Source organism: Motacilla alba, chromosome 1, assembly GCF_015832195.1.
Source record: "Motacilla alba alba isolate MOTALB_02 chromosome 1, Motacilla_alba_V1.0_pri, whole genome shotgun sequence".
Taxonomy (NCBI): domain Eukaryota; kingdom Metazoa; phylum Chordata; class Aves; order Passeriformes; family Motacillidae; genus Motacilla; species Motacilla alba.
The window spans coordinates 115,888,346-115,911,863 of NC_052016.1; the positions used below are offsets into that span (position 1 = coordinate 115,888,346).

The window sequence follows — 23,518 nt, forward strand, 5'->3', positions numbered from 1 at the left end:
TTCCAAAAAGTACTGTTGAGCCTCTTTGCACAAATGATGAAAACAATGCTGTGGTATGAAAAAGACTGGCTTTACAAACAGCCTTTGTAAAAAGGTGGGAACCTTTCACAAAAATGGTGGAAACCTGCAAGTAAACCAAGCACTAAATAAGTATGCATAACTGGTTTCATTTGTTTTTAATGAGATGCAATGATTAAAGTAATAATTAGAGAAAGGAAGGGCTCCATTTTAAAATTATTTTCAGACTCATCACAAGTTTTGTTTTCAAATTTGAGCTTATACATACATACATACATATGTATCTATAAAATGTAAGTTTGTATGTAAATATTACATAAATATAATTTTCTTTATCTGCATTGCCTTTTTCATCATTAAAGAATTTTAATCATCTGCCTTACACAGAGAAGTTTTAATAACCATGTTTGTATGGGAAATACAGTGGGTTTTTTCAGCCACTCACTAGTATCACTTTGTGAAGCCTTAAATGGCTTAAAATGCCCTTTAAACAGTCTTAAATCTGCTTACTTCAGAGAAATATCAACTTAAAGAATGCTGGAAGGGGGAGATCTTGTTCCAGAGCAGCATTGGTCTGATCCACTCAAGCACGAGCTTTTTATATCAAGTCTGTAAGCAATAATTCTGATCCATATGGTTTAATTCTGTAATATCCCACCCAAATTTATATCTTAGTACCTGAAAATTTTGCCTTACCAACTAGAATGTTGCCCTGCATAATTCATGAAGCTGTGAATTATTTTTTATATATCTTCTGCCTCTATTTTTTTTTTTTTAAGAAAGCTGTTTGAAAACCAAACTATAGAAAAACAAAACTGCTTAACAGTGCTCTGAAACAAACTTAGACCATGATGTTGTGAACAGTACTGAGAGCAGTGAGGGACTATTTATTGCAAGATAAATACTAGATGCAAATATTTCCTTGATCATAGCTTACACACTTGAGGGTGCAAAAACAAAGCAAAATATTTTTGTTCAAAGTACAATAATAACACTTCACATTATATAAATTTATAACTTGAAAATGCCCATAAAACCTTCTCCTACTAAAAAACCCAAATCAGAGTACAGTACCTTTAATATTTCTGTTACCTCCCTCTTGGATGCTTAACAAGCAAAATAGCATAACCTTCCACACACAGATCTTTAGCACAGTTTAGCAGAGCTCTATGCATCCCATCAGAGTAGTACAGAGCAGTGAAATGAAGACAGACGGTGCAATAAGTGCAAGAGCTGTAAATGAATGTGAACAGAAATTGATTTTGAAATGTTCTTGGCACTTTCCCAAGAAAATATTATCACTGTATTTAAAGAGAAGCATTACATGCACTGTTTCAGGATTATTAAGAATAAACTCTGGCCTCCTTAATTATTTTCTCTTCTGAGACCTATTTTCAGTGCAGCTGCAACATTTACATAAAAAACAAGCAAACTTGTATGGATTGTCAAACTTAAGTAGAACAAGAATTGTACTTGAGCGCTGTGCCTAGTTCTGGGCTCCCCAGGACAGAGATGGAGCTACTGGAGAGAGTCCAGAAAAGGGTCACAATGATTTTTAAGGGCCTGAAATACCTCTTCCACAAGGAAAGGCTGAGAGATTTGTGACTGCTTGGCCTGGAGAAGACTCAGGGAGGGACCTTGTCAGTGCAGAGGAATACCTGGAGGGAGAGTGCAATCAGGACAGAGCCAGGATTGTCTAAGTAGTGCCCAGTGACAGCACAAGATGCAGAAGGCACAAAGTGAAACACAATTCTGTCTGAACATCAGGAAACACTTTTTTACTGTGAGGGTGTCTGAGCACTGGCACAGGTTGTCCAGGGATGTCATGGAGTCTCTGTGCTCAGATATTCCAAAGCCATCCGGACACAGTTCTGGGCAACTCACCCTAAGTGACCTGCTTGAGAGGGGAGGGGAGCTGGACCAGAGTGACGCTGGACCACTTCCAACCTCAGCCGTTCTGTCATCCTATATAGTGAATTGAGCTTTAAAATGTGTCAGTTAAAAAAAAAAAAAAATCTTGAGGAGACTGCACTGTCTTGAGTATCAACCTCATTCCTTTTCAATGTTAGTTAAGCCAACTGCTTCGTTCTTTGAGTGGACAAGAACTATACACGCAAGGTCAGGTTATTTTATGCTTTCCTAGGTTTGCAGCTGTAAGTGATAATGCATCAGCACCCCATGGAGAGCAGTCAGTATTATGAAGACTTCTAAAAGCATCCAGACCAGGCTGCTCTCAGATGTACAAAGCTGGACCTGTGTGAATTTGCACGACTCTGTGTTCCCTAACCTAGGCTGCTTACTTCTTAGGGAAAACTGGAAAAGGCTGGGCTAGAAGGTTCTCAGGAAAAGTGTCATATTAAAATTTTCATTTTTTAAACCCAGCCTTGTCTTACAGTTTTGTTAATCTGACAAAAAAAAATCCCCCAAAAAACTAAAGAAACCACTAGTCAAACAAAAAACTCACCCCACCAAAACAAACCATCAAGCAAACATCAAAACACCTGGGAGAGGTTTTGTTTATGGACAATGTGGTTTTTGTGTGTGTCTGTATGTGTGTACACATCTTGTAACACACACCATTATCAGAAGGCACTATGAAATATTAAAACTAAGAGACTCAGACCTGGCCAAAGCATGGCCAAGATGGAAATTTTAAAGAAGGTGAAAGGCTGCACTAGTTTTGATGATTCAGAAGTTGGAAATCTTCCATTTCCATTATCATGTATCTAACTTCCTTAGCATATTGTTAAAGGATAACTTGTTTCTGCAGGTGCTGGCTTTCCCCAAGGACGTAAAACCATTATCATCATTATCATCATTAGCTGTATGTAAGACTCCAAGACATTTTCTTATCACATTTAGTGTTACAGCCTGAAATCCCAGCAATTTGCATCATTCCTCAGTGCCTGTGGCTGTGCCCAAGGCCCAGTCACTGTTCCCAGCTCCCTTCCCCACCAGGCAGGGACTCCTCCTGGTGAGGTCTCTGCCCTGCCAAGTAGAAACATGGTTTGTTAATACAAGTCTATTCTTTCCATTACAGCAATTATTGAGATCAGTTAACACAAAGGCAATGGCAAAATGTACTAGTTGACTTCCAATATTGATTTTTGTTCCTGTACTTTGAAATGCTTCCAAATTCTGGCTGTGACAAAAATGTTACAATTAAAATCTTGAATATCGCACTGACATCTATTGTAGAAAAGATGCACTTAAGGAAATTTAGAATTTACAATATATTTTGTACTGACAGACTAATTAATGAGACAAAAAGAAGGGTTTGGTTTAAATATCAACAGTAGAGTGCCCAGTGGGATTCTTTGCTTCCTTATTCTATCAGACAATGCCAGAGCCATGCAGAGAACTGCAGATGAACGACTGGTCTCCAAGCATACAAGAGTACTTGTGTTCAGTAGAAATCATTTTGAACATAAAAAAAATATGGGACAACCTGCTGGACAAAGAAATTGTTAATTTTGACAGACATGTCTGAGAAGAGTTCCACCATCATGTTAACCTGAACAGGCTTGAGCCAAGGGAATGAAAACCGGGGATAACAAAGCCTATGGAAAAAAAGTTCCAGGGTCAAGGTACTACTATTTTAGAGTTTTACCAGCTAAGCCAAAACTCTAAATTTCAAACTTGCTGCTCTGCAGAAAGCCCTGGCAATTGTGAATAGCTGAAGAGTGATTCATTCATCACAGGTAGTTCTACATAAAGATACTGAAAAATGCAATACTCTCTTCAGAGACTCTAAACCAGCTGTTTCTACCTAAGCTGAAACCCTTACCAACATCATCCTACATCTCCAAATGCAAAATGTGAGATTTTGTAATAAAAATCAATTCTGTAAGCAATGAGTACATCTACCCATGCTTTCAGTATCTCGTTACAAAAATACGTAAGTTGCCACAAAACAACAAACAAACCCCAAAAACTTCTAGTCTTGTCTCTTAAGGAAGAGACATGCATGACTGTCCAAGTACTTATTCAGCATTTCCCACTATCCCATAATTTCTCATGTGGGCAAATTTCTACCATATTTGGTAATTAAGTCTCAAAGAAATTCAACTTCTGTTAAATTAACAAATTTAATCAACCTGAGTAGTGGACAAAAATTCAGTGCACTCTTGAAGCAAAAGGTAATTCAGTGCAGCCCTGTCTTCTTCTGATGTGTAATTTCCATTGCGATGAAATGGCAATGCATGCACCAAAACTTAGGTTATGCAGAAATTGTATTTGTATTATCAACTTGTATTATTACACACAAGTTACAGGAGAAAAGGTTGACTCAGGAAAAGAGATTCTGTTGAGCAATGCCAAGAACATTTCATTTTCAAAACAGGTGTTCATATCACCGCCAAATGATCATTATGGAACAAAAACCACAAAATCTTTTGTGTAGCTTTGTAAATGGAGTCCATACAGGACAGGGTAGTTCAACCTGAGAAATAAAAAAAAAATACTTATAGTAAGAAACCAGAATATATTGAGCAACCAAAAACTGCTGGGACAATTTGGCTACCAAATAACAATGCTATGAAACCCTTGGGGCTGCCTCCACTGCATGAATACTATTCAGACTATTCCAAATATTGGCTACTAGCATGGTCTGTGCAGTGCAGTGATAATTCCATCCACCCCCCCTTTCCCCCACAAAGAATCCTTAACAGAGAATATATGGAAATATAAATACTTATTTTCTGATGTGAGCACGAAACAGCTCAACCTAATTCGTTCCTTTCTGCCAAATGCTCCAGAGCCAGCTGCCCATCAAAAGTGAATTGACTGCAGGGCTGGGCAGTAAACCCAGAGCCTCTTGGATAGGAGTGCAGATTCCCAGGACAAACCCCATCCAGGCAGGAAAGGAGCTAACTGCAAAGCTGACCTGCAGCAGCAAAACTCTCTGGGGAGGGAAGAGCAGCACTGGGCAGTAAAGAACCAAGGGCTGATACTGACAGGCAGAACAGGAACTGGGTTTGGATTTAATAGCAGGTTTGCTCAAACCAGCCTTGAAAACCCTGCTGATGTGTTCACACTATTTAATACAACTCTGTTGCTGAAGCACAGCCTGTGCATGGAGTCCAGTGCTCACCTTCAGCTCAGGAGGGATGTGGAATACTGGGTAGGAACAGAACTGCAGCCACATGGATATCCCAAAATCCTGAAGGCATACAAAACTGGTACATCACTAAAAAAGTATAAAAGACAAATGACAGATCAATCCATAAGACATTTGGTTGGAGATGCCTCCAGTCCCTGCACAAAAACGGGAGAGGCTATTGTGTTCTCTTGGAAATATCAGGCACCTGCATTCCCTGAACGAATCTGTAAATAAACAAGTAGAAATGAACCAGCATACATGAACAAGTACACCAATAGGTGCCACTTTGGGCATGGGCTGAACTAGATCCTAAAGTTCCTCTCAAGCCTATTTATTCTATGATTAGACATTTTATCAATATATACAACAAGCAAATCTCCAGAATATGTGTTCTAGAATGGTGGATTTACTAATACAGAACAAACAGCTTGAAGGTTTCAGTTCCCTCCTCTACCCATCACACCAGGATTATATCCCTTCCTTGTACAATCCATACTTTTTTCATGATCCTTGACTTGTGGCATCAGATTTATAGAGCAAAGAGGAGGCATAGTATGCCCAAAGCAAACAAATCAAGGATCTGCAGAAATGCAGAGGAGTGAGGGGGGGAATTCACATTTTTTTTGTCAAGCTGAAGACCCTCACTGGAGGCCCACTTTTGCTCTGAAGAGGAAGGAAAATCTCAAATGATCTGGTGAGAAACATATGAACTACACCTGAGAATCAGCCCTACTTCTCCAGTTGCTTTAGGACTGCACATGTGCTTGTTTGAGAGAAAAAGATACAGAGCACAACCTGAAACTTTTGTACATGAGCATTTTAAGATTTGGGGGGTCTGCAGCTACAAGAAGCATGTGTTTTTTCAATGTATCTCTCCCTTTGGCTTTGGTGGTTTAATACTCATACAAAAGAAGTACAGCAGAAACTGTCATCCTCATTTCTTGCTCAATTGCTCTGTTGCATTTGCTAAGTTCTCTTTATTTCAACAGAGCACAGAAGGTGTTCCTTCTTGGCATGTCATTACTGACTCCCTTTTAACTCTTATGTAGAAAAATGTTGCTAACTCAGCTCATTTGCTTATAAAATCTGTATTTTTCTTAAATTCTTTACCGCTGAAACTGGCAGAGATCCAGTTCCCTTTGCTGAGGTTCTCAAAATGAGAGAGCCTTTCTAATTGGAAAAGAAGACTGAATAGATGAAGCAAGCCTCCTCCAAATGTCAAATTAATTATGCCAGAATGAAAAATAAAACTCCCAAATTTTAACTTTAAAAAGCATTTAGGGAATACACTTTTCTAGAACCAAAAGAAATTCTGCTGGAAAATCTTTAGCTACACTGTCAACTCTATCAATGGGCACCAACAGAAGCCAGTTTATGACAGAAAATAACATATGAATGAGATGTCCTAACCATTTGCAAGGCATTTTCACATTTTCAATGCTCTAGACTGCCAAGGTCTGTGTGGTAGAAACCACATATGGTACAATTGTGAATAAGCCAGAAGACGGGGCTTTAAAGAACACAGTACAAACACAGACTGGTATGTGGGTATCTGGAATGTAAACATGGCAAAATGGCACTGAAGAGAAGTGAAGAAACCAAAATCAGGGCGTGAAAGCAAATATCTCTGAGCAGATCATAAACCACATAAAAAATAAGGAAAGAGAAAGGTCAGATCAGTTGAATCAAAAACAGGGTGTGAAAGTGCAAGTGAGGAGCTGCACAGGGTTGAGGGAACTTGGCTGAAACAAGTAGCCATCACGAAGCTGAGAGAAGCCAGCCACAACTTCAGAAAAGGTCTTTCATCATCCAAAGGACAGTGCTCTGGTGCTTGCTACTGCTGTGCCAGCTGCTGGTTACTGCCTGGAGCCTTCAGAGCTGCATCTTCCACCTCTCTTTGGGAAGGTCCTCAATTACTGAGGCTGCATGTCCAGAGAAAGTACCAGAGATTAGCAGGTGCCCATAAATCACAGGTCTTTGATGAGAAGTTTATTTATGGTGCAGAAGTTCCCATCATCAGGGGCAGAAGTGACAACTGTGTATTTGTATAATGAAAGAGTTTCTCTTAATCTCTATTTCAAGACTTTCTTTCTTTTTTTTTTTTTTTTTCTTTCTTTTAACTGGAATCTATTCACTGACCTAAATTTTCTGTTCCTCCTAAGCTCTGCTTGGCTCACGCATGAAGGAAAGGGGCCAAAGATGGCCTTGTGCCACCACTGGTCTGCTGGGGACTTGCTAGCGTCCCATGTAAATTGGCCTTGGGCTGCCCTCGTTTGGATTTGGCTCCATCCTTCAGCTTTGGCTCCAGCAGCCTCCGAGGGTCCGTTCCACAGCCAGGAATAACTCAGCAGCTCTCCGGCCACCCTTCCAGCCCCTGGATCTCTCCAGCAGACCAATTAACCCCTTTTCCTCGGGGATGCACAGACGGGTGGGGCAAAAGTGATGCACCAGCTTCCCTGCGTGAAGGAAGAGCCCTACGGCAGGAGGTGCCGGACACCAGAACAGGATCAGCCCCCGCGTGTTTCAGCCCGGAGACCCGGGCCAGCCAGAGCCGCCCCGGACGGCCGCCGAGAAGCGCTCGCCGAGCGCAGGCGGGGCGGCGGCGGGCGAGGGGCGCTGGGCGGGCACTGACCGCGCTGTGCCGGATCCGGACCAGCTCCGCCGGGGCTCCGGGCTGGCATCGCCTCCGCCTCCGCAGCAGCGCCTCGCCCGCCCCGTCCGGCAGCCGCGGGCGGCGGGAGCGCCCCTCGCCCGCCTCTCCGCTGCCTCCCCGCCCGCCTCCCCCGCGCTCCCTCCGCCCCCTCGGCCGGCAGCTCCCGCCCGCCGCTCCCCGCTGCGCAGAGCGGCCGCGCCGGCGGGGGATGGAGAGCCAGCGCTGCTTCGCCAACCGCTTCGATGACTACCCGGGCAGCCCCGCGGCGGCGCCGGACAGGGAGGCGGCGGTGCCGCTGGTGACGGCCACCATCGAGCGCATCCTGCGGGAGCTGCCGCCCCTGGGCGGCCCCCGCGGCTGCCCGGGCGGGCTGTACGGCGGCGTGGCCGGCGTGGCCTACATGCTGTACCACGTCGCGCAGTGCCCGCTGTTCGCGCCGTCGCGGGACTCGTACCTGCGGGCCGCCCGCCGCGTCGTGGACGCCTGCCTGCGCTACCAGGAGGGATGCGGCGAGGCCGACGCCGACACCCGCGCCGCCTTCCTGCTGGGCGGCGCCGGGGTGTACGCGGTGGCCGCGCTGGTCTACCGCGCCCTGGGGCTGCCCGAGTACGCGCGCCCGCTGGGCAAGTTCCGGGAGCTGAGCGAGGTCTGCGCCCCGCTCTCCTTCCTCGAGTGCGGCTCGGACGAGCTGTTCGTGGGCCGCGCCGGGTACCTGTGCGCCGCGCTGGTGCTGAAGCAGCGGCTGGGCATGGAGGTAAGGGCGGGCCGGGGCGGTCACCCGCGCGGCTTTGCGGGCCGGGACGGTGCCCTCGGTGCTAGACGGGAATGCGGCCGCTGTCTGCAGCTTGCACTTTCGGGGTACAGCTTCAGAGCCCCCGGGGAGCGAGTCCGTGGGAGCTGTTCTCGTCAGCGCTCCTCCCCGAAATGAAAAGATGCCAGAGGGAGCGGGATGGGGTCCCGGCTGTGAAGCGGAGCGCTGCATCCCGGGGCACGCCGAGAGCATCAGCTGTTGGTTGCTGGATGGTGAATTAGTTGGCAGAAGCCACCCCGGACTTTTCAAGAGTATTTCCGTAAAATGAAGTGGGTGAGAAAAGAAATAGGAACCCTGTTACACTAAGCGATGCTGTACTGTAATCTGTAAGTAAAGAACCAGACCTTCAGAGGCATTTGGTCTAGCTAAGCCCAGCACACCAACTTTTGGAAATCTGGCCCTATATTTTGGTGCTTTTCATGAATGAGAGCAGGGAGTTTTTGCTGGGAGAGTGAGATGTGGTTATGGTTCAACATAGTTGAACCATGGTTTCAGTAGTCGGGACTTTACCCCAGGACATTGTCATTGTCAGTACAAGTCAACTGATAATTCCGAGCTTCCACTGATTATGGCATAATAATTATTGCAACTGATTGTGTTTGCTGTGGTGTTTGTTACTAACTGGTCAGTGTGGTATCTGAGCAGGCAGTTGGTAGATTTTTCCTCCTGTCCTCTTGTCAGGTCCAATCAGTGTTTCCTCTGTTAATCACCGATTTGCAAGTTCATATGCTTCTGGCTTTCTTCCCTCCCAGGAGAAGAAGCAAGGTTTATTTATAAGTAAATAAATGATGTAAAACTAGTGACTCTTCCCCATCCAATACCAGTCACTGCAATTGGAGTTGGAGGAGATTCACTTAATGGAGGTCTCAGGAGGCTGTAGGGGATCCAGAGAAGCCAGGAAGAATGTTAAATACTGTGATTGCCTTGAACTAGAATTCCTAACCACACTTAAGTATTTCAAGTAGCATACCAAGCCTGCTGTTTCTTTGTACAGGATTGTCTGACAATCATAACCATAAACATGGTTATGTTATTTGTAACCATAACATAACCAAATTTTTCATATGGTAGTCTTTCCCATGACAGCAAAGTTTTGTAGACATGTCACAATCCATTGTGCAGCAGTGCCTGCCTGAAGGGATGGCTTCTCTTGGAGAAATAAGCCATCCCTCTTGGTTCAGTTGCACTGGGGGAGTGTGTCCAGCACCCATGTCAGTGCTTATGATGGTGTTGTGACATTCCAGCAGAAGGAGGTGGCACCCTGCACTCTGCTGCTTTATTTAATGCTATTTCCATTTGCCTTACATCCCTGGGAGCAATTGCTGAACAGGTGGAAGAGTGGGTGCAGTCACCTCTCACAGGCAGCGTGAGCAATGGGAGAGCTCTCCTCTATTTGCTTGCTTGGTGAAAAATTGTACTAAAGGCAGCTGTAAAGAGTTACACATCCCCACAGAAAAGCACAGGTGTGCACTTACTGTGGAATTTATTTAGCAGGTGGGTTAGTTGCTATTTTGCCAGTAAAACATATCCTGTGACCCCTTGCTGGTGTTTTCATTTATGAGCTAATGTCCTTCTTATAGCATTATTTCTTCTGTTAGATACGTTGTAATTTTAAATGCATAGTGCAAGAAACGAAGCATACCTCTAATCATTAATAAAATCAAATCAAATTTTTAAATTTTAACAAATATTTTAAAAACTTGCAACTTAAATATTTTGCTTCTTTGTGAGGAGAATTATGATTTCTAGTCTATATGTACTCAAGCTTGAGCAAAATTTGTGTCCTTCGATAAATATTCCCAGCCTAAAACAGAATTATTTTAATTAGTACATTGCCAGACCAAACCTTGCATCTTTTTACAAATGAAGAAAGGGATGCCCAGAGAGAGTGTATGTCATTTATTGCCCAAGGTCAAACTGTAAGCCAGGTACATCCCAGAATAGAAGCAATATCTTGTGATTCAAACCGCTGGAAAATGCTACCTCCTGTAATTTGATTGTGCACAGCCTCACATGGCTCATTGCAGCATGTTTTCTTGTTACCCACATTCTTCTTTTTTTTTTCTTTTTTTTTTTCTTTTTTTTTTTTGAGGACGCTGTGCAAATATTCCCAGCACAAAGTGAAATACATTCCTTATGTTGAAACACAGCCGCTGCTGCCCACATGGTTTTTCCCTCTGAAGGAGTCCAGTGGTGACCTACATACGAGAAATCACTTGTCCTTGAAAAAAGCCTTTTGAGGGAATTTTATAATTTATGTCTTGTGTTTGTTTTTTGTTTAATCCAAGCAGGGATGAAAGGTGACAGCTTTATTTCAGCAGACACGCGTTTGGTTCAGCTGCTGTGCCCCAATACTTCAGTTTCTTGCTAAAGAGTCCTGGTGTCTTTAAGCTCCACATGTTCTTCATGAAGTTAATGGACTGTCCTGAAGGATCCACTCTGTTGGATAACACTGACCTCATGTGAAGAAGGCATTTGCATTCAGCTGGTTTTCAGATTTTTAGGCTAATACAGCATTTTTCCCTGATTAATTAATTGGGATTTTTTGCATGAGTAAGGATTACTTCAATAGTCAAGGCTTAACAGGATTTGACTTTCATGATGCACTGTGCATTAGGAAAGATGTTTATTTTCATCCCTTCTTTAATTTCCATTATATTGCAGTCAGTGCTTCCCAGACAGAGATAGGTAAAATAATTGTTTTGGCAGAAACAGTGTGCCATTTGTATAAGGTGTGTGTACTTTAGCTGTCCTTAACTGCTGTGTTTTCACCATTCGGGGGGAAAAACTGTTTTACTTTCTCTTAAGAGTATCTTTTTCTAATGCTTGTATTGTTGGTTCATTGTGTGTCCTTGGGGAAATCTGTCAGTCCTGCTTTTAATTACCTTCACTCACTCTCTGTTTGCTCGGGCAAACAGCAATAAGGCACCATTAAAATGGTGGTCCCATCCATCTGTTTGGATGATATCTTACCCTCTCCTCAATTTTTCTCCGTGATGCTTCAGTCACATTTCGTGGTTGATGGAGCATGGTGTGCCTGGGTCGATGCACTCCCTTCTGGCAATGTAACTGTCAGATGACGGGAAAGGTACAGGAGTTCAAGTGGCTCCTTGTATTACCATCTGCTGAAGATGTTGCTGCCTTTTAGCACAGCTTGGGTTATCTTTTAATAACTGACTCTGTGGATGGGCTCCACTGACTTTCAGTGGCTCGGGGTTGCAGCAGCAGCACAGACAGCGGAGGTGCCCCGTAGGAGACAGGGCAGCATTTGGCACAGCCTGGGGCTGTGATTTCATTGGAGACCCTGCTTTCAAAAGACTTTGAGGACCCCGTGAGAGACCCTTGCTGCAGTTGCAGGGGTGACAAGGTGAACCAGCACAATGGCAGCAATGTGGCCAAACCTGTTTGCTCAGGGAATGAAGCTCTGGGGAGTCTTGAGAGCCTGTAGAGGCTCTCCAGTGCCACAGTGGTTCCTGTCTCTGTGGCAGAGGGACATCTCAATTTCCTTTTCCAGCCAGTGCTAGGTCACAACTTGGTGTGTGTGTCCAGGGGTGTTATCCTGTCAGAGTGTGCACAACCTGATATTCTGTCAGGGCCTGCCCAGAAAGGGCCATGGTCTTTCTAGCAGGACCTCCTTGAGTGTAGGGCCCTGCTGAGAACCATTCCTGTCCTGGCTGCTGTCCATCACCAGAGCCTCCTGTGTCTTGGACCCAGGAGATTGCAAACCAAGCTGAATGAGTCACCTGGTATGTGGAAAGCTGGAACAGCTCTGCTGTGGGACGGCTGGGCTCTGGCTGCCAGAGCAGGGAAGTGTCAGGGGTTATTTTAACAGGCAGTGGAATGGATGGATGTGCAGTGTGTGGAACCTGACGGGTCCAGCCAGTGTGTGTTTTGTAATATTCCAGGAGAGAAGATAAAAATAAATTAAAACTATTTTCTTTCAGCTCCTCAGACAATTCTAGGTGATGTTATTGGTTACTTGGAGCCTTCCCTCCAGATAGTCAGTGAGTGTTTAAAGACTATTGTAGGCTACTTTGATCCACTCTTTTCTTTTTTTTCAATCTCTTAGGAAAAAATGGAAAGTGTGAGAGGAAGAATCTTCCTGAGTCCTGCCTAGAGCATGTTCATTTGCAGGTCTTTAACGTGGAATGTATTACTGCTGAACATAGTGTTTCTGAAAGACAAACAAATTAAAGATCTTTGAAGGGGGCTCTGCAAAATACCCACAAAACCGATGCTCCTCCAAGTGTTGTAGTGCAGAATCCTCATGTCAGGCTTTAATTCCCACCTGTGCCTGAAAGGGGAGGGTTGTCATTTGAGGTGAGATTTCATTCCTCCACTGTGGCCATTAAAGTCATTTCTCTCTGTGGAAGAATTTGCCAGTTAATGTGAAAGGTTGTGGTGTTTTAAATATCAGATATGGTGCTAGCTGGGACTATGCTGATTTCATTATTTCATTTCACACAGGCCACTACACAGCCACGATCTCTTTTTTTTTTTTTTTTTTTTGCCAGAGGATTAAAATGAGTTAACAGTAAAGATAAAATCTTTTCATCCTAGCCTGCTGCTTTTAAATGTACAGTCTCCTAGCCATGGTTTTCAAAATTACACACAGAGGATACATTTTGAATTAGTTTGCTTAAATTGATGAATTTAAACCAGAATTTGAAGACTGGCTTTTTCTAAAGTAAACAGTAAAACAAAGGCAATTATTTGAATCTGGATTTTTTTTATGAATCTAAAATAATTTGTGTATACATTTCAGAATTTTCCTGTTTTCCTCTTCAACAAGGCAATGCAAGTCCTTTTCATTTTAACAGCCTTCAGACTGGGAGATGGGGACATCTTGATAATGGCTGAATTCAGTTCAATGCAGTGGACCCTGAATATTCAGCTGTAGAGTCAAAGTAGAAAACTGGAGGTTCAAAATACTGAATTTCAAGTGCACTGTTTACCAGCCAGCAAAAAAGCACTGTAATACGGACTGGATCCTGCTGGAATTGGAGGTTTGATTGACACAAGTTTAGTGACATAAGTTATGTATTCTGCTGCAGAAATACGGATTTCAGCTGCTTAGAGCTGAAGTGCGGTATTAAAAAGACAGTTCTGTACAAAAGCAGTGCTGTATCTCTGTACCTCTTTGTGCTGTTGGAAGAGCATTTGCCTATGCAGCAGCATCTTTTTGCTGAAAAAGCAGCCCAGGAAGTAATACTGATGTTATAATAAGAGATTTTAACAAAAAAAAAAAAAAACCCAGGGAATATTTTAGTATCCAGAATTGGTCTCTACTTCTCCATCCTTCTCCTGACTCCTTTAAATTTCATATGCCAGCAGTTAACTCTTAAACTTTGTCAGTTCAGTCACCTTCCTTATTATCCCCATGGAGAGCTTTGAGGTCACCCTTTGGAGTTTGTGGGTGCTGTGTGGGAGCAGAGGTGTCCCAGGCGGTGTCCCTGCCCTCTGCAGTGCTGCCTCTGCTTTGGAGGTGGGAGCTGCTGGGCCAAACACAGGAGCTGCAGTGAGGGCATGCTTGTGGAGAGGTGCTGGGCAGCTCTTGGACCTGTGGAGTGTGGCTGGTGACTGAACCTCTGGGAGCATCTGCAGCCATCAGTGCTTGAAGCAGAAGAGCAGGGGATCTCTCTGGCAGAGGGTGCAGGGCTGGGCTGGGAGCTGCTGTTTTTCACAGCATTACTTCCTTGGGGTCACTTTGGTGGCACAAGGTCTTAAATCTGGATTTTCAGATTTTTGTGTGTTTTGTTTTATGTGTACACCAAAGAGCTTTATTACCGTGCTGTATTTCTACAGGTAGCATTATTTGACATTGATCTTTTCCCCCCTTGGTTCTTAGAGAGGACCAAAAGCCGCAGTTACCTGTGTTAACTCACAGGTAGCACTGGATGACACAGCAGAAAGGAAGAGTGCATATCAAACATGCTTATGTGCTGGAGTGTGTGGAGGCATGGGGAAAAAAGACATTTGACAGAGGCTGAACAGAGAGGCAAAGAAAGAGACAATTTAAAAATTATTTTAAAAGCAAAAGAATTAGTTGTTGGCAAAAGTAGAAAAATTGAAAGGTGTAGGGGGTAGCAGAACTCAAGGATGAAGGGAAAAAGGAAAGAAATTACATAGTCCCCAGAGCAGGGGAGATTTAAAACTAGAATCAGGTTATTTGACAGACTAGTGGAGATGTGATGGCCAATGTACTCAATTTAGAAGAAGGTAAAAAGTTCAACAGAACAGTAAACACAGGGAGAAGGGGACAGACAGAGGAGTAAGGTACATTTTGTTGGGGAAAATTACTCTTTTGTCTGCTTGTTTTTTGTTTGTCACCCATTCTGCCCCCATATTCTCTTTGCATACACTCATACATTTACAGAAATAGCTGTCATCACATTCAGTGCTTGCAAATCAGAGCACTGCCTTATGTGTTATATTCCATATTTTCTTTAAGGAATAATTGAGACAACTACTGATGTCTGGAAGCAAATAAAGGCTTTTTCATGAGCAATGCTGTACTTCTGGCACTGACATTTTCCTGTTACATGCATGTAATACTATAAATCAGTGTGTAACCTGAACAGAGATGCTGTTAGTAAACTTTACTGTGGTACCAGGCTAAAGAAGCAAGACTATGAAGGACTGAGCTGCTCCAGGGAGAAAGAAAAGAGCACCAAGCTAACAATAATTACTCTGTAAAAGTGTAGCATCCCAGCACTTCACAGCACAGAAATGGAGGGATAAAAGTAAGCTGTAAGTTCCTCTGTAGCCATTTAATACACATTGTTAGAACATTAGATTTTTACAAAAGATGTAGCACAGCTATGCACCACAACTGTCAGGGTGCAGATGTAAAAAAGATCCTCTTCTTTTGTCTCACGTTCATTAAATCAGTAGATCCTACCTTTCTCTGTTAATTCATCTGGACAGTCTTAAAATCAACCTACATCCCCCTTGGCAGGCTGGGTTTAGATTGCAGAGCAGGTTCTCAGCCTTGCCTCTGAGCAGTAGTGAAGCTCTGTTGAGAGGATCAGTTGAAATTGTTTCAGTCCCATGGTCCTGCTGTCACCGAACTTCTCTATTCTACCCCTTCTTTAAAAAATATACTGAATTCAATGTATGCAATCAGGTCACTATTTCTGATGAGATGATCTGTCAAAACATGTCTTTGTGGCTGTCATGGCAGGGAGTTCTTTGACCATTGACAAGCATGAGATTAAGCACTGAGTGATGTTGTGTAACCTTCTGTCCACTCCATTACAGCATAGTTCAGGGACAATATCCTGTCAAAAACAGTTATTTCTTATCTATGTTGTAGGCTTATTTTCAATTGATAGTTAGTGAGCTGGAGTACCAAGGCAAAATAATTAAAATAGCTGCTTCATTTTAGGCAGACATGATCAAAAAGTATTTTAATAGCAGTCCAAGCTGTGGCTGAGTCATTTGGTGTTTCTCAGCTCAGTATATTTTGATGTCTGAGAGAGGAGCCATAAATCTATTTTTGCAGTAGATCAGCATTCCTGAATTCTTCATTTTAATGGCTTGATATCTCTTGTTGAAGAATAGTGGATCATGAGTGAGATGGAAGGGATGTCTGATAGCATTGAATTATCTGGGAGGAAAAAGAATGTGGCAGATAAATACACCTTCTATCTGTTCAAGGCATTTAGTTATTTTGTGTTAATAATCTAATCTTCTTCACAGGAGGATGCCAGTCCCTCATTGGTACATGGTTGAGGATTATACATTGGGAATATGCTGGTCATATTTAGGCTGCTCTTAAATGAAGGCTGCTCTTAAAAGCGTATGGGCCTGGGTCTAGAAGCAGCACAGGACAAAGCAGCTCTGTGCTGGTGGGTCAGTGCAGAATTGGAAGATGGTAATTATTGCTAATTCCATACTGGTGGCATTCTACAATTTGTCTCAGTCCTGACAACCAAATAATATCCCTGCCACAGTCAGAGAGCTGACAGGGACCTTGAGAGGGAATTTAGGCTGCCATCTAGCCCACAGGAAGGTGTACCTGTGCCTGTCATTCCTTACAGCCCCTCCCTGACTTGCTCTTCATACCCCCAGTCAGTGGTGGGGGATGTGCAGTCGGCCCTGGATGTCTGACACACTGCTTTGTTAGAAATTCCAGCCTAATGACTAATCTGAACCTTGCTGTAATTTAAGCCTGATTTCCATGTCCTCTCCATTGAGAAATAGCAAGAGACTTTGTTCCTCTCTGCAGAGGCTCTTTATATTATAATTTCAAGACTGTTACAATTTTTTACCCTTATTTTTTTTCTTCTCTAAACAATCGTAATCCTTACAGTCTTCCCATGTGTGTCTTGTTTCCTATGTCTCTGGTCATTCCCATTGCACTCTGCCAGTCTCCCTCCAGCCTTTGCTGAAGAGGGCCAGAAGTTGGTCACATGGTTCTGGCAAAGGCCTTTTGACTTTGGCAAAGAGATAACTGTTTCTTCCAGGTCTTTTTCCCATATACACAGCTGAGGAAGGTGTTTGCATCTCACACCAGCCTGACCCTGACTCACCTCCAGCTCATGACCTGCCATTATCCAGCAGCCTTTTAATGGGCTGCAGCTCATGGACAGGTATTCTTCAGAAAAAGTCTCTGAACAAGTAGGTAGGGGTCATGTGGTGACAGGGAACCATTGAACTGTGCTGAGATACGCAAGATGAGAAGCTTCTTCAGCTGAAGGAGCTTTGTGTCATTAAGGCCAACAAGAGAATCTCTTTTCCTTTGTTCCCTGAATAAAGCTGGGAATATGTCATTCTGTGTTGTAACTTGAGGTGTGCCAGTACATAACCAGGGGAATCTGTGAAGTGATGAGAGTTCTTTTGTGGAAGAACACTTGGAACAACCTATTTGAGAGGGCTGTATTAAGTCAATTATTTTGTCCGCATTAGAAATCAAGGAGTAAGTGAAATCTGAAGTGTCTGGCGGTTAAATTTACTCTGTTCTTGTGATTTACTTTAGTTGCTAATGTAAAGATAAAACTCAGGGTTGTGTCTTTTTTTTTGTTATCTGTGAAATGGCTAATGCTATACTTGCTTTAGTTTTCTGGGACTAAGCCAGTGATTAAGTAGTCAAAATTCCAGTTAATAATAGCAATGGACTGCAAGATGCACACTGCACATGGAGCTGTTTAAATTTGATCAGAGCTAAGTTGGTCAAATATGAACTTGGGGAAAATTCTTAACAGTAGAACAGAAAATGAAACTTGTTCAGGCTCTTTAAATAAATATTGATTTTTTTTTGGTGTTGTTTTTTTTTTGTTGTGTTTTTTTTTTGTTTGTTTTGTTTTGGTTTTTTTTTTTTCTTTTTTTTTTTTTTTTGTTTGTTTTGTTTTTGGTCTTGCAGAGCTGAATCAATCATGAGCTTTCTTATGCCAGGCTGCCATTTTCATCCATACATGTTTTTTTTTTATTATGCTATCAAAAATGCCTGGAAATAATGTTCATTTAACTGCTACACATCCAGGACACAAAACATAGACAGAGTTGTAGTGTGAATGCACTTGTCCTATTTTGATTTTATTCTCTAAGCACTGTGGGACTGCTAGCTTATTTTGGTAAAACAAATATTTTAAAAAAAACAACACTCAGGTAAGCTGAGTCAAACTTGGACTTGAATCTAAGGGTCTCTAAATGAATAAAACTACACCATCTATCTGAACAGTGGATAAGCATACTCAGATTTGGATTTGGCTCAGTTGTAGAGTCAAAGTATGGCCACAGCTGGAAAGCACCTCTGGAGATGTTCTGGTCCAGCCCCCTTCTCAGAGCAGGGTCCACAAGGGCAGATTGCCCAGGGTGGTGCTCACTTGGTTTTGAATATCTCTGCTCTAAGCCTTTCCTAGGAAACCTGTTCCTGTGCTTGGCCACCCTTACAGTAAAAAGGCTTTCTTTTTATATTTAAGTAGAATTTTCTGTCAGTGGGCAGAAAATTCTACTTAAATTGGCTCTGTCTCCTCTGGCTCTCTTCTCCAGGCTGAGCTATCCTGGAGTTTGTACATGGAAAGCACACAGTCATTCCTGCTCCTTTTGCCTCTTTTCCCCAAAAGCAGGCTCACAATGTCATTCCACCTTCTCTGACTTCCTCTAGTACTTTGAATGGGTGAAGGATTGCAATTTTTTTTCTCTTGCAATTGCCAGCAGGGAAGTTCAGAAGAGTTGAAAGGATCCACTCAGCTCTATAGTCTTCTTGTCAGTCTTTGCTGTATTGAGGAAGGGCAGAATCTTCTCTTAGCAGCTAAATATTAAGGTTTGACAAAATCTTTCCTGATTCTGGCAGGTAGTTTGGAACATTGTGGATCTGAAAAGTTTTGGTATAAAGATTTCTTTTTTCTCTGGTTTAGTGCATGCTGGAGCTCGAAGGCCTCTCAAGGGCCTCACAGCCCTGCAGCTCTGAATGTCAGTGAAAATGCCTGCATGATTGTAGGAAGAATCACCCCCACCTTTGAAAGAAGACAAAAAATACCCTGAAAGTGCCTGTGCCCCTGCACTGCAGGAGCATAAACTCCTGACTGTGTTAATCAAACACCTCAGGTGCTGTTTGCCAGTGGAGGGGGAGAGTTCCCTGTCCCGTGTGATGTGTGAGCAGCCACAGATGCAGCAGGGGAAACAGACAAAACCTTTTTCTGAAAGCTGAACTACAGCCAGGGGATGATAAAACATTCTTTCCAGTGTCTGCAGATGGCCAGGACACCCCTCAAGCACAGGGGCTATGAGGGAGGTTCTTTTCTGTTGTTATTTTTGTGGAATCTCTTTCAGATTCTGCATGACAGACATCAGTGTCCTTCCAGGCCCTTGAAGTGAAGCTGTTTTATTCCATGGGCATCAGAATATTAAGCACACAAAATAGGGTATGAAAAGCATCTGTTAAAGAGTTTCAAATACATGTATTTGACTTAACAAGCTTGCCTTGGAAAACACACTTTGTGAGCTGTAGGTCCAGAAGGAGCTGTGTGGGGCTCTCCTGTCTCACTTTGCTCAGTTCCTCTTGTGGGGATGCAGAGAACAATCATGTCAAATGACAAATCCAGCAAAAGAGAAGGTGGCATTGAGTGCTCCCAGGGCACCGTGTGTCATCTCTAACATGAGGAATTGTATTTCCTGTTAGTTAATTGCATACAAGTTAATGGCCAAGTGCTGTGAATATTTCTTTATTAATGTTGGCAGTGGTGTGATTTGTCTCATGGCTCTTATTCTTCCTCCTTTATGTGTGAGGTTTGAACTCTTAAGAGTAATCTAAACTGTGCCTTCTGACACAGCAGTCTCTTTTTCCCAAAGTCTGCTTGGTTTACTGAGAACTGAGAAAAGGTAGCACAAAGGGAAGATAGATAAAATGTTCCTAATTCTTTTATAGTACCAAATGGCAATCTTGCAACTAGGAGGAAAGTACAGATAGTAATCCCATTACTTACCAAGTACGCTACATTTTAAAGAGTACGGTATTCCACACTTCCTCAAATAAATCCCATGACTCTTACTCTGCCCTTGAAATGTGGCAGTGTTGAATTTTAAGTTGACTGTCTGTATTTGAAATATGACTTGGATTGTGTTTGGAGTTGTGGGCATATTTCCAGGCAATGCTAATGGCACTGCATGCCCCTGGAAACTCTTTTGTTACTGTCCTTTGCTTCAGAGCCGTCTTGTCGATGTGCCCTGGAGTATCTGGGAGCCACACACAGAACATCAGGATTTTTACTACATCAGGCTGTTACCACAGTGTAAGGATAGAGTGAAATTCAGATGACTCAGAGGACTTGATCACCTTCATCTGGTTTTCCTGCATTATGTTGTCAGCATTCTTCCTATAGCTTAAGTTGATATTTCTATTCAGTGGTTTATTGGCATGGCACAAATTGCAGATCATCACACAAAGTAAAAGTGGCATGATGCCAGCATGGAGTTCTCTAGAATTCCCCCTGCTTGAAGGCAGTGCTGGTGCTACTTCAAAGTGCCTAATTTATGCCTTAGTTAGCCTCTGAATGATGCTGTTGTGTCATTTACCTCATTTAACTAATTTCACAGGTAGCCACATTGTTCTTCAGCAGCAAATATTTAGACATACTTCCATACATCTGCATAGTAGAACTGTGCATATAAAGCAGCATGACATGGAATAAAGAAGTCTTGAGACAAGCAGGATCACTTGCTGTAAACAACAGAATCATAAAATTAGTGGCTGATGAAGGTATCCAATACCTTGTTTACATTTGAATAGGTCTTTTGATGCAATGTCAAAGATAATCTTCTTTTAAAACTAAATTCATGCTGGCTTGGATGAGACATTGTGGATTTGGATTTGGCTGAAAGAACCCAAGCAAAACTAATTGTAAGTACTAATAAGGGACTGATGTAGCAACCAGCCTTATTTATTATATTCATTAATGATCCAGAAGAGGCAGATATCTGGATAAGAATTGCTTTGGCATTTAAACTGAAGCAAGTGCCAGACATTATGCGCAGGCAGAGGGAAAGTATGAGAACAGCTCAAGAGATTAAAAATGAACTAAAACAAAGTTTGGTTTTTTGGTGGTTTTTTTTTTAGTGTAAGCACATGTATCTGCAAAGAAATATCTGTAATAGCTATCCTGTATGCTAGGAAGAAAGTGAGATTCAAGTAAGGTGAACATGACAAAGCCTGAGTACATCAGAGTTCAGCACTTACTTTAATGTAAATTCTCCTTCCATTCCTTTGCATTTATTCTCTGTGGGATTAACAGCTGATATCCATGGAAAGCCATAACCAGTTCTCAGTATCACAACATGGCATCCGCAAAGATCAATGCCATTTTGGACTCCTTACACAGCTGTACCATCCAACAGAGATATTAAGTATTCACTCTCTGTGAATCCTCAGACCTTTCTATTGCCTGAAACTCACCTGGGATGCTGAAGTGTGGAAAGTTTTGCAGTCAAAACTTTCTTGGTTTGGTGGATGAGGCTGGATACCCTTATATGTCCAAGGCACCTGATTTATGCCCTGGAAATCTTCTGGACATCTTTTGATAGGTGTGCCAATCCTGAGAGTGCTGTGTTGAGGGTCACATAAGCCATGCCAAAATTCATAGGCCAGCAGCTACATCATTCACCATCTGTGGAGCTCTGGTGCAGATTTATAGTGCTCTCTTTTCTCCATGGTATTTATGCAACTCCTTCCAGTTTTCCCACAGGTAGTGGCAGTTTGCACTCCATCTCACCTGCCATAACTCGTCTCTACATCCTCCAAAGGAGGTTGTAAAGCTGCAGCTGGGGAGCACATCCCACATAGCTCATCCCTCCCAGTTTGCTGGAAGGGCTCTTCTCACAGAGCCCCAAGGGTCTGACCTGCTGCAGAGTAAAAGCAAATTTGGCATCACATCTTTTCCCAGTAGCAAGGGCAGAATGTGTTCACCTCTCGTCACCCTTACAAATTTTAAGACCAAATGGGCTCTGAGCAAATTACAGTACAAGTGAGGGTCTTCCTTTTTATATGCAATAACCTTGAGATTTCATCACAGACCTGGCAATTCAAATTCCCCTCCCTTCTTTTTCTGACACAGTGCAGTGATTTAAGCTGATGCCTCTCAGCAGAGTGTGCTGATGGCTGGAGCATCTTATTGCACCTCTGATTGAAATTACTCCCGTTTAATACTCGAACATTCTTCAGAACACAGCCTGGAGGGAAGTGCCCCAAACGCTGTCTTTGTCACCTGAAGTGGCAGCATGGGAAGAAACTGTTGCTTGCAGCATGGCAGAGGCACAGTAACTGCACAACAGGTTTAAATAACAGTTTTCAAACTGTTCCACACGCAGCACAGCATGGACAGTTGGATGCTTCCACTTGATTGCAGTGAGGAGTACTATAGTGTATAAACAAATCTTTCTCCTTCAAGATTTGTTTCTAGTGCTCCATCTGGTTTAATGTCTTGTACCAGTGCTAGATGACTCAGCTACACAAATGTCTGTGGAAAGTGATTGTGAAATGTATTGTCTGTAACATGCCTAACCTGCTTTTATTAAGGACTGGCTTTATGCTCTGAAACACAAGGCTTCATTTTTCTTCCAGAATTGATTGGCTAACTTCTGGGAGTTGATTCTATGACTTGGCCTTGCAACATCTGGCAGTGTTGTGATCCCTGAAGGCAAGAGTAGCCCAGGTTCTTGTTAATAGATCCCTTGGAGCAGATTAGAATGAAACAACACGGAATGATTGGTGTTTGTAAACATATATCTGTAGGGTTTATTTTGGAACAGTTTGGTTGCAAAGGAGAGCAGGTAAGTGGCTGTAAAATAATAATTTTGGTTACTATTATCTTTAGTAATATAGCAATAGAAAAGCATAAAAATAACACTCAAGTAAATGTACAAGGGAAAAGAAAAAAGCATAAGAGTAGAAAGATATCCCACTAATGAGCCCCTGCAGTGAGATGTGATGCAATTTTGATGTCCATTGGTCAAAGTGATGGTCACAGTCTTGATGCATTGGGGGTGGGGGAAGGCCCCAAAACACAAAGTTCAATGGGTTAATGTGTGCTTAGGCTTGATGAGAATGCCCAAGGACCTTTCCTGGTGGGGGAACTTTGAGTCCTTTGGGAGAAAGCCTCAGAAATAACCCTGGAGGTGCTTTGGGGGTCTTTGATGGTTTATGAGCCCTTCTTGCCTCTCAAGTCAACCCATTTGAGCCAGTTATGCCCCATCAGAGGGGATGAACACCCTCAGGACCTTTCCCTGGGGTAGCAGGGGGAGTTTTACAACGGAGGGAGGACAACTGGCACGATAAAAAGCACCATCCCACCTTTGCAGGATCTTACCTGGCTCAGAGCCTGGCTTGTAGCCCTTGGTGGTGGGTGCTCACACCCTTGGTCTTATGGGGAGCAGAGGCTTCACCATCACACACCCAAAAACTCACTCCCTGCCCTTCAGGGGGTGCAAAGCACAAATG

At 43.0% G+C, this 23,518-nt stretch overlaps 1 protein-coding gene and 1 long non-coding RNA gene across 2 annotated transcripts in view; one reads left to right on the forward strand and one right to left on the reverse strand.

Moving 5' to 3' along the window:
* Positions 1-264: 264 nt before the first annotated feature.
* Positions 265-8,361, reverse strand: LOC119701178. The gene is made up of 3 exons (XR_005257033.1): positions 8,227-8,361; positions 5,111-5,206; positions 265-4,459 (listed from the first exon to the last, which is right to left on the reverse strand). It is a non-coding gene; the product is annotated as an uncharacterized LOC119701178 (long non-coding RNA).
* Positions 7,658-23,518, forward strand: part of LANCL3 (LanC like 3) — a 36,482-nt gene continuing 20,621 nt past the window's right edge. Inside the window, exon 1 of the mRNA XM_038137405.1 lies at positions 7,658-8,526. Coding sequence (XP_037993333.1) covers positions 7,981-8,526 — 546 coding nt within the window. The 5' untranslated portion in view covers positions 7,658-7,980. The remainder of the gene's footprint in view (positions 8,527-23,518) is intronic.